The sequence below is a fragment of the Myotis yumanensis genome, unplaced genomic scaffold (assembly GCF_028538775.1).
Source record: "Myotis yumanensis isolate MYYU_CA2020_CCGP unplaced genomic scaffold, mMyoYum1.0.hap1 SCAF_3, whole genome shotgun sequence".
Classification (NCBI taxonomy): Eukaryota; Metazoa; Chordata; class Mammalia; order Chiroptera; family Vespertilionidae; genus Myotis; species Myotis yumanensis.
In genome coordinates this window covers 40,385,294-40,404,000 of record NW_027223754.1, presented here as the reverse complement: position 1 = coordinate 40,404,000, position 18,707 = coordinate 40,385,294, and the positions used below count along the sequence as shown (strand labels likewise).

Here is an 18,707-nt window from a genome sequence, read left to right as displayed (position 1 = left end):
TTCATTCACAGCTGATCAGGACTATATGTTAAGTCCTGGGTTGATAAGGAACACTCCAAAGACCCCCTGACTTTGTGCATCTTTGTTACAGAATAGAAAACACTTCCATGTAGGATGTTGGGGGCAATGGTGAGAAGCACACTGCTTTCCAACCTCATAATTAAAGGAGGGTTTTGTTCTGCGTAGGTGTGCCCAGTCCGCCCTCTGCCAACAGGACAAATCCCTGTTAAATCCCCAGAATCCTCTTTGCTAAAGCCCCGAGAAATTTCACAGACTGTGAGGCAGAGGCCAGTATGCTATTCTAAGATGTGCTGCAGGCCCCAGAAACATCTCAGATGGTGGTAAAGTTACACGGTAGTGCCCAACCTGACACCCTCCTCTGCTTCTCCTTTGCACATGGTGGACCTTCCATGAGTTAAGTCACAGCCGAGAACAGCTAACTCAGGACCTGGGTGCTAGGTGGAGCCAAAGGGTGTGCTGAGGGGACGCATCACAGAGAAAAGCCACACCGAGTGTGACAAAGTTAAGGTTGAGGCAGCCTCTCACCTCTGCCTATGGACCTCATCTCACTAAATGAAATGGAAGTCCCTGGAGGTAGGACCTAACCCACCTTCATGGTGCAAGTTGTGCTCACGCCCTGGGTATCAACTATGGGCTGATCTTTTGTCCAGGAAGACAGACAAATGGAAAAGACCTGTCACCAATTATGTGATGAGTCCTTTTTAACCTCGAGTGTACTTACAGCACTCCTGGCCTCGGTTCCCATCTGAGTCATGTAGGCAGAGTCCCAAGACAAAGTGCCAAAGTATTTTACGAGTTTCCGATCCGAGAGACTTGGTAAAATCCATAAGGGAATGAGATGTGGTCAGGACGCATGGTCGTGGTCAGCACCTCCTCCTTCCAGACCAACTTCCGTAACTCCCCACCTAGCTGAGCTCTTCCCAATCTATCTCACCCAACAGGGTAAGAGTAACACCCAAAGGGAGGTTACAGGACTGCTAACACGGCAGCTTAAACTCTAGGCATATAATTTCTTCTGTCATTCGATTACTCTCTATTACTTCCAAAATAGTAATGGAAAGAGGTGTTGGGGCACACTGTCCAGCAAGGTAGACAATCCAAAACCATCTATACTTGCCTAGATGAGCAACCAGATTCATCTTCCTAATGTTTCACTCAGGGCTATTATCAAAATTAGTTTGCAATTCCAAGCACACAGTGAGTGGGTGGTGGAGGAAGACAGCCACAATGTCTCTGTGGGGGGAAGGAGAAGGAGAAGGGGGAAAGGGGCTACACGCTTAGAATCGCAGTTTTACTATATAAATCATCCAACCACAGATAACAGGGTGGACAGGAAGTCAAAGCTATGCATCAACTCCCCCCTTTTACTTTTGTGACCTAACCCAGACTCAGTTTGGCACTCGACCCTCATACACTGTATATTTTGGAAATAAATGGCCAAAGTAGTCTCACAAAACCTAGTATGGAAATTCTCTTGAGTTCCTCCAACAGACTTTCCAACTAATTAATCTTGCTGTTCATACATAAGCTCAAAGGGTGGCTATGCGTCCTGGAACAAGGTTCATCGGAGCAGCTTATGAACACCGTCCCCCACCCCCTCGTCCCCAGGACACACACATGCTGGAAAGAGGCCTAGGAGAGGATAGCAAAACAACTGTTTTTAATATGAAAAGTAAAAATAGCTTTAAGTTTTGTTGTTGTTTTTTAAAATTCATTTCCCAACAGAAGGAATTCTTAAACAATGAACTCTCTTGCCTGGTTCGAGATCATCTGGCCTTCTCTTGGATTCTCTAATTGCCTGTTGCCAACCAAGCCCTTCATGGCTGGGGCTGCAGGACAGACAACATAAGCAGTCCCAAAACCTATGCTCACTGTTTCTTTTTTTGTGTGTTCTTTTTTCCAACAGAGGGTGATTAGAAATAATAACAAAAAGTTTTAAGGTTCTGGTGCAGCGAGGGGTTGTTTTTAAAATTAAGAGCATTACTGCCTGCTTTCCCTTTGGACAGTGCTGTGTGTGTGTGTGCGTGTGTGTGTGTGTGTGTGTTTCAGATAAACACGCATCTGCAGAAACTATCAGAGTTTCCACATGTTTTACAACACCGGTCACAAGAGAGTATGACTTGGATAGTGGCCTGCATCCTCCTGTAACACAAAGGCCCAGTCTAAAAGGTGATTGAATTACAAGGGTGAAAAGTGAAAACGGAAATTCAGCACTGACTCTCTTGAATTGAAGTTCCCAGACACCATCCATGCACCTGTATTTGTTAATCTGGCAAAGAAAAACTAGTGCAATCCTACTCTTTTTAGTGGAAAAGGGAAACCAAAAATAAGACAATGATGTCTACTTTTGGGGGTGGCTAAAATGTTCATGGCTCTGCCTGACTTCAATACCCCATCCCAACCAACCCCCCAAATCAGATTTATAAAAGCAGGAAAACCTGGTCTGACTTAAGGCTCTGGGAGAGAACATAGAGGAGGCTTTAGGTGATAATGTGCAACACAGACTCAAGAACACCAGCCAGTCATAGATTCAAACAAAAAAGCAACATCATGGTGCCCTGTCTTTACAAGGCCCAAAACTTCTGCAGATGTTTTTGGCTCACGAGAGCAGCAGCCAGCCTTCCCAAAGCAAGATGCGAGATTCCCAAGCTCAACTTTCAGGGGCCTTGGGAGAGGAGCTGGGCAGCTTGCAGGTGGCAAAACACAGCAGAGAACACTACCAAGAGAAACCTCATGCTCTCCCCAATTAAACATTTGAAATTTGCTCTAGATAACTATACACAGAAAACTGTGGCCCACTTAGAAAACAAAGAAGAAAAGGAGGTAAAAAACATTCTCCTCCTGCCACCGAAACAAAAACCCCAACTCACACAACAGAGACTCACTGGCATACAAATGCTATTCATTCTGCAGTTTGGGAATAAATGACAATCTGCTCCCAAATCTTCCATGATCACCTGCAGTGCTACCCTTAGTTAGCAAACGTCCCTCTAAAATGCAGACTCCTTGGCAGACACAATTCTGTTAGCCATGTATACCATGGTGTGAATGGTTTCATCACACAGGAGCCTCATGCCAGCTGAGATCATTCGCACGCAGAGACCGACAACGAAGGTGAAGAGGAGCGAGGGTGGAATTCAGGAGCACGGAGGGAGGATCAGCCACTCTAGCGGGGGCTCCGAAGGCCAAGCAGCAGCAGGAGGACAGAGGACATTTTACCCAAATACAACCTTGTCCTTGGCGGTGTCTGCGATTACCTCCCTGCAAGGGAGCTATCCCAGGCAGACTAAACAACCATTCCAGTGCTCCCATTCCCATTCTGGAAGTATTCCTGGGAGGCCTATCTAAATGTGATGCCTTCCATTTACTATTATGAAACCGCTTTCCATCTATTTGGGAACCATTTAAATTTGGTTTCAAAGGTTTTATTTAAAGTGAAAGGTTTTAGGTAAAATGGTTCCCCACCAAACTCTTTCCTAACAGGAAGAGCTAGAAGTGCTTCAGTTCAATTTATACATGGCTCCTAATTCCTGGGGATAATCTAAACAGAGAGAGCGTACTTCAGAGCATAATCCTCTTTTGGTCGTTGGTATCGATACTAGGCTGAGCCTCTCATTCCATACAAGCTCTTTGTGGCATTTTCTTTCTGTCTCTCTTGTACGGCAGAAAGACCGGGGAGGCAGTTAGCTTTTCTGCAGAAAAGTCAGAAGGCACGGCATGGACTCCTCTGGACACCACGTTAAGGTAGCCCTTGGATTAAGCTTAATTACCTCTGACAGTCTAATAAACAAGATGGTGACCAGCCTGAGGTTGGGAGGAGAACCCAGAGAGCCTCCGACATCTGCCATGACACAGACCCAGATTCCCCAGAAGTTAATGAAGCTTAACACATTAAGCACCCTGTCAGTCACCGGTAACTGACACTATACTTCCCTTCCGGAAGACAAAACTAGCCGGGCGCTTAACGTGTTAAGCTTCAGGGCCCTTCCTTGTGGAGGCCCCTCCCAAGGTCCTGCAGCTACTTTGGTGTTGGTCATTTTCTATCAGTTTTCTTAAGGAAGGACTAAACTGTAAAAGCTTCAGGGCCCGTAAAAGCTGGATCTGACCCTGATCTGAAGGCTTCTCAGGCATTCGAACTCAGCAAGACCAACAGTGAATTCATGATCTCTCTCCTCCTTTCCCTGCTCTCACACCAGCTAGACGTTCACCTGCCCTCCCCTTCTGTGCAAGCATTTGATTAATGGCATCACCACCTCCCAAGTCAGAAGACTGGGCATCGTTATTCCCTGTTCCCAGTAGAGGGGGAAAGCAAGGAAGTTGTTTCAGGGTTCTCTTCTGACTGCTCTTCACAATAAATAAATCATAGAGAAAGAATAATAACTTGTAAGACTGATTCTTTGATGATGCAGTTGCCTATTTCATAAACCTAGAAAATATACAGGGAATACCAAACGAGGGTAAAACTATTTAGTATATAGGACTGCCACCAAACCCACATCTTAGAATTCTAAAAGCAAACTCTAGGCATGGAGACTCTGTAAAGGCAGAGCCTCCTCCAGAAGAGAAGAGGAAACCTCAGTGGGCATCAGCTCCATGTCCCTCTGCTTAGGTTCACAAGTCACATCGACTCCGGTTTTCTCAGATATGGGTTTTTCTTTGGCAGGGAAACAAATGTTTATTGAAATGCATCCTAGAATAGAATAGAGCCTTGGACTGTTCATTGACATGTGAAAAAGTACCCCTTTATCCAATATTCCAGTACTGAGATGACAACAAAAAACACACACAACTACACTCAGTCACACATGCATTCACAGAGACATACACGTACCCAAACCACACACACATAAACTGTAGGTAAGGAGGGAACTAAATTATATTTGAAATTCATATAAGGTATATGTAAAAAGAAAACTAGAATTTACTCTCCCTCTATTAAGAAACAGATGTGTTTCCTGCAGACACAAATACACTTGTTTTGAAAACTCTGGTCGTACTTCTGCTTATATTTTGCTGGAACTCTTTTTGTTAGCAAAGACCGGATATACACAAAATGTAGATTCACATCAAGGCTACTTGAGGATGCAGCTGTCACACTGGAATTTTTCTTTCCTCAAAATGCACCAGAAAGTCCTTATCAGGACAAGCTTAACCTACTTTATGAGCAGGCTATTTCACACAGAAACAGGTTTATAATATGTGCTTTTTAGACTACTTAATTCAGCAACTTATGCAGTATATAGCCTACAGAATTTATGTTTTTCTCTCCAAATTGCTCCTATTCTTACTAAACTGCATTTGAATAGACAACTGAATGAGCACTTTGCTTCTCCAATGGACACAGAGTAGCACCATAACAAATCCTAGTATGTGAAAGAACACAAGATATAATGAAGGAAGGATCACAAACCAGTGAGTAAGGAATGGATTATTCAACAAGCAGGATTGGGGGGAAAAAGGTGTTGAGCTAAGGAAGAAAACAAGTTAGGGCCTTGACTAAGCTATATATCCAAGTAAATTCTAGATTGACTAACGCAGGGGTCAACTAATTAGTAAAGGGCCAACTAATAAATGCTTTAAGCCAGCAAGTAAATATCATAGGTCTCTGTCGCAACCACTAACCTCTATCACGATGAAAGCAGTTATAGACAACATGTAAACAAATAGGTGTGGCTATGTGTTAATAAAACCTTTTTTATAAAAACATTTGGACAAAAGAGCAAAGTAGTAAATAAATAAGCAAACAAATAAATTCCAAAAGAAAATACTGGTGAATATGTGATCTGAGATAGACAAGAATTCCTAAGCATAAAAGTAAGGAAAAAAAATCTCAGAGTTGCTGATCACCTACATTTAAACTTGTCAGTAAAATAAGTACTATAAAGGAAGTAAACAAAATTAAAGGCAAGTGACAAAATGGAGAAATATTTGAAATGAATATTACAAAGTATTTGGAGTTTGAAATTTGTCTCTCAAATTGGCCAAAATGATGCTGGAAATCATCATTTTATAAAACAAGATTAATTATAACTGGGAATGTAAGTTGGATCAATCAACAAAATACCTTAAAAAGCTTTTAACACATATATATATCTTTATTGATTTCAGAGAGGAAGGGAGAGAGAGAGAGAGATAGAAACATCAATGATGAGAGAGAATCACTGATTGGCTGCCTCCTGCACGCCTCCTACTGGGGATTGAGCCCACAACCTGGGCATGTGCCCTTGGCTGGAATTGAACCCAGAATCCTTCAGTCTGCTCTATCAACTGAGCCAAACTGGCAAAGGTCTTAAAAGGCCTTTAAAAAATTCATCCCTGCCTTACCAAGTCCATGTTTATGAATCTGGCCTATGGAAATAAGTATAGATCTATAGAAAGATTTTAGGGTAAATATGTCCTCTATAATCTTAATTTATAACAACCTGAATGCCTAACAACAAAGAAACATTTAAACAAATTCTAGTGCATACATGACAAATGTAATATTATGCATCTAGTATTAAATCATGTTTTAGTGGAACATATAAAACGTGGTCATAAAAATTATAAGTGGAAAGGGCATCAGAATTATTTATGAAATTTTATATCATTTTTAATATTTGCATAAGTAGGGAAACTATTAGAAAATACACACTAAATGTTAAACAGTAATTATTTCTGGGCTGTGGGATTATGGCTGATTTTTGTTTTCCTCTTTATTCTTCTCTGTAGTCTATAAACTTTCTGTAAATAATTATGTATTCTAAATATGAAAAATAAATGTTAATTTTGAAAAGCAAAATCAGTTGTTGCTTCTCACTAAATCTGTGGAAGAAACAGGAATCAGCAACTTTGATATCCAAAACGTAAGACCTGAGGCAAAGCACTAACAGCTTTACTCATCTGTTTCTACTCAGTATTTCTGGGGCTCTTTCCCACTTCAGTCTCCTTGAAATAGCTCTTCCAGTTCCAAAAGGGTAGAGACCTCCCAGAACAAACACATTCCAGCCCCCACATGGAACATTTCAGAATTCTCTTGGGATACTTAAGAATGCTAGTGATCATGCTTCCAGAAGTTGAGGCAAAATTAGTGCTAATTTGAACCCCAGTATAACTAACTGTTACTTGCCAAGGTATACAGCATCTAAGTCAATGTTATTCTGTTCAGCAAACAACTTTGTCAATAGCTTAATAAAGACGAATATGGAGGCAAATTGCTTGAAGTCACAAGGGGAGAAAACAAGTTTTCTTGTCTTTAATTTTTAAAAATCTCAAAATAATCTTTCTGGTGGGCAATATAGCTATATATATAAAAATTCTATAAAAAGTAAATAAGGCCCAGCTGGTCTGGCTCAGCTGTTGAGTGTCGACCCAGGAACCAAGAGGTCATTTCATTGGTTTGATTCCCCATTAGGGCACATACCTGGATTGGGGGCTTAATACCCCAGTAGGGGGTGTACAGAAGCAGCCAATCGATGATGTTCCTCTCTCATCAATGTTTCTATCTCTATATCCCCCTCCCTTCCTCTCTCTCTAAAAAAAAAAAAAGTAAATAAGATTGACCTGTACTCCAACTTTAGAAATCTGTGCTCAGAAAACAATTTGACATGTGTTTAAAGTACACATGCAAAGATGTTAATCAAAGCATTTACAATTGTTTTAAAAAATGAAATTGTGGATATAGATTAAATAAAATGTCACATCCTTCAATGGACTGAAAGTCTATGTCTCTTCTAAATGGATATGCCAAAACATAATGCAACAATGTGATGATAATAAAAGGTGAGGCCTTTGGGGTGATTAGATCATGAGGGTGGGTCCTGCTTAGACAGAATTAGTGCTCTTATAAAAGAGACCCCACAGAGATCCCGCCACCATATGAGAAACATGAGAAAACAGCCATCTATGAACCAAGACGTGGGCCCTCTCCATACACCAAATCTGCAGATGACTTGATCTTGGACTTCTCAGCCTCTGGAACTGTGAGACATAAATATCTGTTGTTTATAAGCCACCCAGTTTATGGTGTTTTGTTATAGCAGCTTAAAATAAACTAAGACACACCCATACAATGAAATGATGCCATTAGGAATGAGACATAAATGTAAACTCACTGACATGGAGAGATGTTTGTGATATATTACGAAGTATCTTTAAAGCAAGTTACAAGACTATAAAACAAAATAACACACTTATTATACGTATGTATTAGTCAGCTAGGGCTGCCATAACCAAATGCCACAGACTGGGTGACTGGAACAACAGAAATGCATATTGTCACAGTTCTGGAAACTGGAAGTCCAAGGCTAGTGTGACAGCACTGTCAGTTCTTGGTAAGGACTCTGGTCATGGCTTGCAGACAGCTGCCTTCTTTCCATGCCTTCACATTGGGGAGAGAGAGAGAGAGAGAGAGAGAGAGAGAGAGAGAGAGAGAGAGAGAGAGGGAGGGAGAGAGAATGAGAATGAATTTATTCTTATAAGATCACAGTCCTATCAGATTAGGGCTCCACCCTTATGCCCTCATTTAACTTTAATGATTTCCTAAAGACCCTATCTTCAGATGCAGTCACATTGGGGGTTAGGGCTTCAACATATGAATTTTGGCAGGGCACACAATTCAGTCCATAGCAACCTGTTAGATATACATGTTTTTTATGAACAGTGCTATACATGGATGAAATTCTGAAAGGTTTTGTCTCAAAATGTTTAAAGCAATGATTACCTCTGGGTAGTGAACATGCTTAGTTTCTACCATAATTATTTATAATTTGCCAAATATTAAAATAAATGAATCCCGTGGGTGAGTAAATGGTAAGTTTTAGTAAAGCACTGGGAAAGGTGCGGTGTGCTCTTGTGCTAGCTAGCTCACACTGCCTATACCCACAGAAGCAGCGTCAATCGAGCAGTGTGATCTCAGAAGACAGGAAATGGATCTAGGGATGACAGCAGACTGTTCCTTGAAAACATCAGCCCAATTTGTTGTTGTGATCAAAATAAATGGCAAAGCCTTGGGCATCATTAAGAAGGATAGTAGAAATAAAATGTAAAACACAGCCTACCCAAAGCCATTGTCCTGGGACCAGACCTGTTGAACCAAAGAAGTGTTCCAGAAGGCAGCCAAGCAGATCTCTGCTTTTTTACCATTTTCAAGACTATTATAACAATGCAAGAAACACTTATGAAGAGAACACCTTAAAATAATCAAGATCCAGCTTATACTTTCCTGTCTTAAGCTGACAGGTATTATAACATTTTTCACTGACCACTTGTCATTGATTATACCACCATCTCCCCTCCCCTCCTCCACTCTACGCCTGCCATCCCACCCATTCCCACCTCCCGACACACACAGACACAAACAAGCAGGACTGTAGGCTCTTAGGGGCCAGATATTATATCACCTTCAACTCTTGTTCCCTTTGCAAATATTCAATGAATGATTATTAAATAAGAATGTGAGAAATCAAAGGATTTTCACAGCCAACGGGTTTTTAAATTACAAATAACTGTTTAGCCTGGGGAGAGTATAGGTAATCGGATAAAATTCTATACATACAGTAGTAAAGGCTGAGGACACATTGATGATGTGTAGCAAATATTATAATAGCAGAACCATAAAAAAAAAAACTCCAAAGCTCTAAGGAGGTAAGAAAAAAAATTAATTTAAAATGGGTAAAATTATCACTATATTATTCTAACATGGCACACACACAAAATTGAAAAGAAAGTTTGCTTTTGCCCCATGTGACTTCCAGCAGTTTGCTTTCATTATTGCTCTTATGCAGCTGCCAACAGGGTCCTAGCTGCTGTCAAAGTTATAACTGAGGGACTTCTTCCACTTCAGGTACAATCGGCAGAAAGAGACACGGGGCAGGATAATCCCACAGCTCCTCAATTCTTCCACAGACATGATAAGAGAGGGGGCGATTAGATGACTAGCTAGAAATAAAGCAGGCCAAGTCCTAGCCACTAAGGCAAGGCCCATCACAAACCTCCGCAGACAAGGAAAAAGGAATGTACAAGCATTTCATCTCAGCTCAAGCCCCTCCTCATGGAACACGCCTGGGCTGGTGCCTTCAGGCCCTCTAACAAACAGTGCCCTGTGAGACCTGTGTGTCAGCCGGCCCCCAATGGGGACGTGAGCTTCCTCATCACTTCTGTACATCCAGCACACAAAAAAGCACTCAAGTAGTTTCCTGAATGAGGTAAACTAATACATTCAATTAATTAGAAAAAGGAGACTTTAGGAAAAATCTATACTCAGGAATAAAATCTATCCCAACTCAGCCTTGCCCTTCCGTTGCAATAGAATAACTAGTCAAAATTTAAGTGCAATTGCACTTGAAATTCGGTCAGTCCACAATTGCCACATAAGCCCATTTCCCAGAGGACTACCCACCATGGGGCTGATTCATGCCATTTAGATATAAAAAGAAGCTTCCTGTACAAGACTGCCTTACAAAGCCAAAGTCTGCACTCAGCACATCTGGTTTTTGCTTTAGAGCCAAACTTAATGTTGCAGAAAGGCCTTTTCTTCACTATGTAGTTCTCTATTGGCTTATTAATTTATACCTTGCCTTTAAACCCCAAAGGATTTAATGTGATTTACATGAATACATACAAAATAAGATTTAAAAATATTTTAAAAAGAAGATGAGAAAAAACAGACTGTAATAAAACAGTAATGCAGGAAAAATAAAAAGCAAAGTTAAAAAGGAATATAAAAAAATCATTTGATAAAAATGAAGTAAAAAATAAAAAATCATTTGAAAGTCTATGTATCTGTTAGAATTGGGTCATAAGCTTGGAACTAAGCTTTCTTTTTTCTTTTTCTTTTTAATCCTCACTCGAGTATATGTTTTTATTACTTTTAGAAAGAGAAAGAGAAAGAGAGAGAGATCAACTGGTTGCCTCCCATACCAGCAACCTAGGTATGTGCCCTGATCTGGAATAGAACCTGCAACCAACCTTTTGATGCATGGGATAATGTTCCAACCTACTGAGCCATCTGGCCAGGGCCTAAGCTTTCTTTTACTAGTCACATGAAGAGGTGGCTAAGATATATTTTCTGATATACTGCCTCAGGCAAGGGAAACAAAAGAAAAGTAAACAAATAGAACTACATCAAACAAAAAAGTCTTTGCACAGCAAAGGAAACCATCAACAAAATGAAAAGACAACCCACTGAATGGGAGAACATATTTGCTGATACATCTGATAGGGGCTTAATATCCAAAATTTATAAACAACTTATAAAACTCAACACCAAAAAAACACAAAAACTAACAATCCAATTAACAAATGGACAAAGGACCTGAATAGATACTTCTCCAAAGAGGACACAAAGATGGCCAACAGGCATATGAAAAGATACTTAACATCACTAATCATTAGAGAAATGAAAATTAAAACCACAATGAGATATGACCCCACACTTGTCAGAAGTGGCTATCATCAATAAATCAACAAACAAGTGCTGGCAAAGATGTGGAGAAAAGGGAACCCTCATGCACTGTTGGTGGGAGTGCAGATTGGTGCAGCCACTGTGGAAAGCAGTATGGAGTTACCTCAAAAATGGAACTGTCTTATGACCTAGCAATTCCACTTTGGGGAACATATCCAAAGAAACCTAAAACATTAATTTGAAAGAATATATGCACCCCTATGTGCATTGCAGCATTATTGACAATAGCCAAGATTTGAAAGCAGCCAAGTGCCCATCAGTAGGTCAGTGGATAAAAAAGCTGTGGTACAGCCCTAGCTGGTTTGGCTCAGTGAATAGAGTGTTAGCCCAAGGACTGAAGGGTGGCAGGTTCTATTTCACTCAAGGACATGTACCTTGGTTGCAGGCTCGATCCCGGAAGTGGTCAGGGCGCCTGTGGGAGGCAACGATCGATGTGTCTCTCTCACATCAATGTTTCTCTGTCTCTCCCCCTCCCTTCCACTTTTTCTAAAAATCAATGGAAAAATATCCTTGGGTGAAGATTAACAAAAACAAAAAAGCTGTGGTACATTTACACATGGAATACTATTCGGCCATAAAAAAAGAAGGAAATCTTACCTTTTGTGACAGCATGGATAGACCTGGAGACCATTATGCTAAATAAAATAAGCCAGTCAGAGAAAAACAAGTACCATATGATTTCACTCCTATGTGGAATCTAATGAACAAAATAAACTAACAAAATAGAAACAGACTCATAGAGAACAGATTGACAGAGGGGAGCGGGATTGTGGCGCTGGGTGAAAAGGGTGAAGGGATTAAACAAAATAAATCCAAAACTCACAGACACAGACAACAGTATGATGATTACCAGAGGAAAAGGGGAAGCGGGGGGTGGGGGGGGTGGGGAGGGCGGGGGAAGGGGCAATAAATGGTGATGGGAGGAGACTTGACTTAGGTGGTGAACACACACTACAATATACAGATGATGTATTATAGAATTGTACACCTGAAACCTATATATTTTATTAACCAATGTAACCTCAATAAATTCAATAAGAAAAAATAAAATTAAAAAAAGAGTGAACCCCTGGGTAGAAGTGTCCCAGGAGAGAACAGCAAGGCAGCCTCAAAGGCTGGAGCAAAGTGAGGAATGAGGAGAGAGTGAGAAGTAAATGAAGATGAGGAGGAGGGGGGGGGGGGGCATGCTGGGGACAGACCTCGAGGCCACTGTAAGGATGCTGGATCTGATCTGAGCAGAGAGGAAACCATCTGACTTTCCTTTTCACAGGAAGGCCACTGTCTGCCACATGGAAAAGAGGTCATAGGGTCAAAGCCAGAAGCAGGGAGACCAGTTCTGAGGGTGCATCTTTCACATGTAGGCATGATCATATAGCTTTCCCCATCTGCTGGTGCAGGTGAGAGTGGTGGGCAGAGAGCATCTGACCCAACACATAGGAGCAGTGTCTCCAAATCCAGTCCAGAGCACCAACAAAGCCCCTGAAAGGTTACTGTTTCCTCGTGCAGTAAGACAAAAAGAAAAACAAGCAGTCTCTCAAAGGTGGGTTAACTAAAGACAAGTTAGTGTGGCCGGAGGGAGCAGACGCTAGTGGGAGAGGCGTTGCCATCGCTAGTCAAGCCATCCCAGGGCTGTCAGGGTTATGGATCACACTAATGGGACAGACTGGAATGAGCTAGTCCTCATTTCTGATCCCAGTTATTCTCAAAAGCCCATTCCAAAATACATTAGAGTTTAAAATATTTAATAGTTAATACAGCACCACTTAAATCCCATACCCACACATAACACTGCTTTCCAAAATGCATCTGATGCTCCAGTGATGTGATCCTTTTCTTCCTCCCAAGTATTTAGAGAGCTCAAGTCACATAAGCCCCTCCACAAAACACACCCTCTTAGGGGGCCCTGCAAGGCTGGGGCAACCCGATCTGATCCCGAGATTCATAGGGCACACCAGCACTCCCTTTCAATCTCAGAGGGCAGCCCAATAACCAGGAAAGGTTTGGGGTTTCGGCACACCTCGCCCTCACCACACTGAGTAACTGCTGGCTAGACTCACACACAGCAACTCTCACATGTACTATTCTTACTCATTTTGACAAAAACTGTGATAAGAACAGAAGGAAAAATGGCAAGGCATCCTGAGGGAGGAGGAGAGCCATATGTAGCTTCCTCGCGAGCCTGGAATTTGTTGGAAGGCGGTAGCGAGGCACACCCATCTGTGACCTGACACCTCCTTGAGCATTGTAAAGGGAGTAAAACACTGCATCCAAAAATAGTATATATAGTTGGATGCAAAATAATAAAGCTGTATTTGTCTTATACCCATTACAGTTTCTTTCTTGCTCCCCTTGAATGTCTCCCCCGAATCAAAGAACTGACCTCAAGCCATTAGTAAGAAAAACCTGGCCAAGTAGAAGACGAAGATGTAAAGGGACTGAATAATTCTCTACCATTTGAAGAGGGTTCAATATCTAATGCCCTAAATATACACGTTACCAAGTATTATTTCTGGGACGGTACCAAGATCATGTAAGCTCATAATGCTAACTTAGAAAACTGTTCTGCAATCAAATATCTGACTCCAGCTTTTCTCTGTGTGCTTTTAGCTTTAATACCTAACATTCTCACACATACCCATGGGCACCTCCTAATTTAAACTGAAGGCCACTAATGACCCATTAATACCACACAGACTATACATATATAGAAATAAATATAGTTGCTTTACAAGACTAGTTTTTTTAACACCACCAAACTACTTATAAATTAAGCAAAATAGCATTTACCAGACAGTAGGAAATCAATAGTTCTGAATCTTCTTTTGTCCAATTGTATGCTGTATATTCAAGGGCATTATTCTCTCCTGGCTGTTTGCACATATAAGCACAGTTTCTTTCAAAAACGGTGCGGATGCCTTTAAACAGAATCACACTAGTAGTGCAACCCATCCCCGAGGTGTGGATGCTCAGATTTCTAGCAGTCTCTACTCCATTTCCACATCATCTTCCTTGGCTCTTCAGAGCAGGCTCCCACTGTACCGTCTTCATGACAGGCAGCTGCCGGCACCGGAACAGAAGGGAAGCTCCGAGCTGTCGCACTAGAATCTGCTCCTGCCCAACAGCCTGGCAAAAAAAAAAAAAATCCAGGCTCCGAGTGTAAAACAGGAGGCGTGGTGCAAACGCAAGATGACACACCTCGGATGCACCAAAACCTTTAAAGTATCGCTTTTTCCAGTAGATTGCTTCACTGTTAATACCAAAAAGCAAATAAGCAGATCTGCCTGTGGTTCCTGGGAAACTGCCGGCTCCTGTGATTTGCTTGGGTGGTTCTGAACCTCAGAACCTGCCCAAAATGAAAAAGATGGGACCAGACAGCCACCCTGCTGCAGATACCGCTGGAAGGCACAAAGAATGTTCATCTGCCGCAAGAAATCACACTCCCAGAATGCTTAGCCCAGCATCTATATTAGCAAACATCTCTTTCCTTGACCTAAATATGCTGTTTGTTTAATCCTGCATCAGCAAGGAACAGAGAAGCAAAAGAGGGGGGGGAAAGTCCAAAAACGAGTGAAATCACTAAGATGACTGCTGCTATGGAAACATGTGTAAGCCCACTTCAAACAACCATTTGCCTGTGTGGGTAATAGCTTGCTGACAGCAAACCACAAGGGAATACAAAACTGCTGTGTTGATCTTGACTTCTGTCCACTTCTACTCTTTGCTGGAGAGAGGGCTAGCAAGTTTACACTGCTTAAAAGGATTCTCCCATCTCTGGTGCCCAAAGATGCAGATGAGAACATGGATAAAGAGTATGCAAATGAGAACATGGATACAGGGTTACCTGGTCCTTCTTTCTGAAGCAGCACACCTCAGTATGCAATGGCAAATACACACCCAAATCCCACAGACAAGGTTATAATTGTTGTGCATCAGTAATCCAGATGCTTCCACTGCAGACTGAACTCACTGACATGCAACCTTATGTGTATCTTTGGGGATGGCTAATTAGAGAAGCTTTCATTAATAAATACTAAGTTGACTCTTGCCATTTTCCTTCTAAAAAATGAAGGGAGAATTATGTAAAAAGATACAGGTCAACCCCTTCCACCTATGCCATGCATCTGGAAAGAAGTGATTGCTCTTTTAAGAGCTATTCTAATAGTCTTCCTTATTTTATAAGGCAATGAGGGTTTTCATTTTCTATCTATAGATTTCAAATTTAGAGTGGATTGGAATGACTGAGTACCTACAGTTAGTAACAGAAACCTGTAGAATGTAGTCAAAGCAGCTCTTTAGAAAACACCATGCATGCAGTCACATAACCCCCAAATTTGTTTTCTATGGCTAGTTTACCGATTAGGCTCCATAGATAAGCAAAAATCTAGTCTTTGTCTATCTCCTGCATTTTTATGCAAAAATCTAATAGCCACAGGAGATCAAAGGAGTAGAGATAATGGCCATATGAAAAAAACAGAGGAATTATATGTGGCCTAGAATGTTCTGCTTCAGAATGGTAATTCTGTTAATACAGAGCAACAGTATTCAAGATTACACCCAAGACCTAATATCAGAAGATATAATCTTCATGCAACATCACAATGCTGGCATATAAATATATGGAAACACATCTACACAGAAACTGAATACTAGAGACTATAAAACACTAAACACATAGGGTAAATTGTCTGTTTTGGAAATTCAGAAAATTCACCAATTAACCTACCTTCTATATTACAAGAGAAACCATTTACAATAGTTCACTGAATATAAATAAAGATTGTACCTAGAAATTAAAAACTTAATGTATTATTATTACCCATTTTACACATCCTGGGTGTAAAAGCCAGGGAACATTATTTGAGATGCAAAAGATTATGTTTGAACTTACAGAGCAGTATAAATGATAACCAAGCAAATCTGAAGCTACTGGTATATATCTGATTTACTTTAAAAGCTCTAAGTTAATATTTAAAACAATGGGAGAGAATGGAACAATTTTCTAACAGTCATTCAGAGGAAAAGGAAATGTTTCCTAGAGATGCATTAATAAGTATTTCAGCAACTGTACCAATTTTAAATACTAATCATTTTCAAACCAACAAAATTTGTGGGCAAGAAAAACATCAGAAACTATTTAGAGCAAAGGATTCAACAAGGCCAAAAAGTGGGTTTCATGCTAATAGGAGCATGACAAATAAATCACTCAAAATGTGTGTTTGGTTTTGCTGATTTTTCTGCATCAGAATGATCTTAGATTGGTCTAAAATGATAATGAGCATGAATTCCATCAGGGGACAGGAACAGATGAATGCTATCTATTGACAACCAGTTCAGTCACCTACAAAGCACACATTTCAATTTAGAGATAACGTTTACTCTCACATCTTTAAATGTTACCTCTAATTTATACAACTCCCAAGACTGGATGTCCCCCTTCACTCCCTTATGAGATCCAAGCCCATGTTTTCCTCTCCTAATGCTCCCATCACCACACACTCTCAGATGGTCCAAATCAATCATCTTTTAATATGACAAACTAGTACAGCCACACAATGGAATATTATTCAGCCATTAAAGGGAATAAAGTGCTGATACATGTTACAATATGGATGAATCTCAAAAATGTCATGCTTAGTGAAAGAAGCCAGTCACAAATGATCTCGTATTATATGCTTCTATTTCAATGAAATGTCCTCAACCGGCAAATCCACAGAGATTATAAATAGATTAGTGGTTTCCAGCGACTGAGGGAGGAGGAAATGGGGGCTGGCTGCTAATGGATACAGAGTTTCTTTCAGGAATAATGAAAATGTTCAGAAATTAGACAGTGTTTCTAACATCTACATTATCTTTACACAATATGTAGTCTATGAATATACTAAAAACCACTGGATTGAGCACTTTTAAAAGGTGATCTCACTCATTTGTGGAATATAATGAACAACATAAACTGATGAACAAAAACAGATCCAGAGACAGAGAAGCATCGATCAGACCGTCAAACCTCAGAGGGAAGGTAGGGGAGGGTGGGGGTAAGGGGGAGAGATCAACCAAAGGACTTGTATGCATGCATATAAGCCTAACCAATGGACACAGACACCAGGGGGGTGAGGGCATGAGTGGGGGGGGGGGCGCAATGGAGGGCATAAGGACACATATGTAATACCTTAATCAATAAAGAAAAAATAAAAATTAAAAAGAAATTAAAAAAATAAAAGGTGAATGTTATGGTGTGTGAATGTAATAAAAACCTGACTCCATTTTTGATGTTTCACTGCTGAGAGCTTTTATGTCGCTCCCTCTCTCTTTCCCTCTGTCCCACATCTGCGCAAGCTGAGAGGAAGTTCCAGGTGCTTCCCTCCTGTAGTGCCAGCGGGAAAGTCAAACCACTCACCCAGCCTCACCCCTCACCACCACGAAACCCCAAGCCAGTCTCCTTTCCCTGCTCTTTTAAGCCATTTTAGGACCTGCTTGGGAACATCCCTGCTCTTCCAAGAGAGTTTCATTACATGAGTAACAAACTTTTGGCCAGGGGTTGTGTCTGTTTGGTATCATTAGTCTCAACATCCAAAGAAAATGTTGGGCTAGACCCATCCAGTTTCTGTGGTGGCCCCAACAGTGAATAAAGCTGTTATTAAAAATGGTAGGGGGGTGGGAATCTACTCTACCCACCTCATAAGATTGTCAAGTTCCAATATGATAGATAATAGGCAAGAATTCAACCAAGAAATTGCTATAAGCATGTATGTGGCTATAGTTTTCTACTTCACAAAGGATTTACTGAGTAACTCAAAACGGCCTCTTTGCTTAATGAATTTAACAACCTCTGAGTACTGCTTTGGCCCCACTTCTCAGGAATACACTCAGCAAGTAACATGGGAGGTGCCTGCTTTGGGACATGCATTTTAGACCAGGCATAATGGCCCCTTGCTGTACAAACCACCAGAAAGCCTGTACAAAGAATAAGTCGAGGGTAAGATTTGCTGGCCCACTCAGTGGTCGCAGCACACCTCAGCCATTTAGTCACAGAGACCTTAGCAAATAGGTCTGAAGCTCTGAGCCCCCACAAGGCGTGTCTGACTAGAGATGCTCCCATCTTCAGCTCTTCCTCTGCCAATGTCTTTCTGTTTTAAATATCAACTAAGAGTCAGATTCGTTTGGTAGATTTGCTGACTACCCTCCCAGGCTAATGAGGGTAAAAACGAATCTGACGCGACACCTAAAAATCTAGAACTACAAACGA

At 41.0% G+C, this 18,707-nt stretch overlaps 1 protein-coding gene across 14 annotated transcripts in view; it reads right to left on the bottom strand.

Moving 5' to 3' along the window:
* DOCK9 (dedicator of cytokinesis 9) overlaps window positions 1-18,707 on the bottom strand; it is a 270,967-nt gene that overhangs the window by 179,032 nt on the left and 73,228 nt on the right. For 5 of the 14 annotated variants that reach the window (XM_070408666.1, XM_070408669.1, XM_070408665.1 and 2 more), the window contains exon 1: window positions 14,252-14,497. The exons of 6 other annotated variants lie outside the window; for them this stretch is intronic. In XM_070408666.1, the coding sequence (XP_070264767.1) occupies window positions 14,252-14,413 (162 nt within the window). In that variant the 5' untranslated portion in view covers window positions 14,414-14,497. Of the gene's footprint in view, window positions 1-14,251; window positions 14,498-18,707 lie in introns of those variants that run through there. 3 more of the 14 variants (XM_070408671.1, XM_070408676.1, XM_070408677.1) reach the window with 1 other exon arrangement.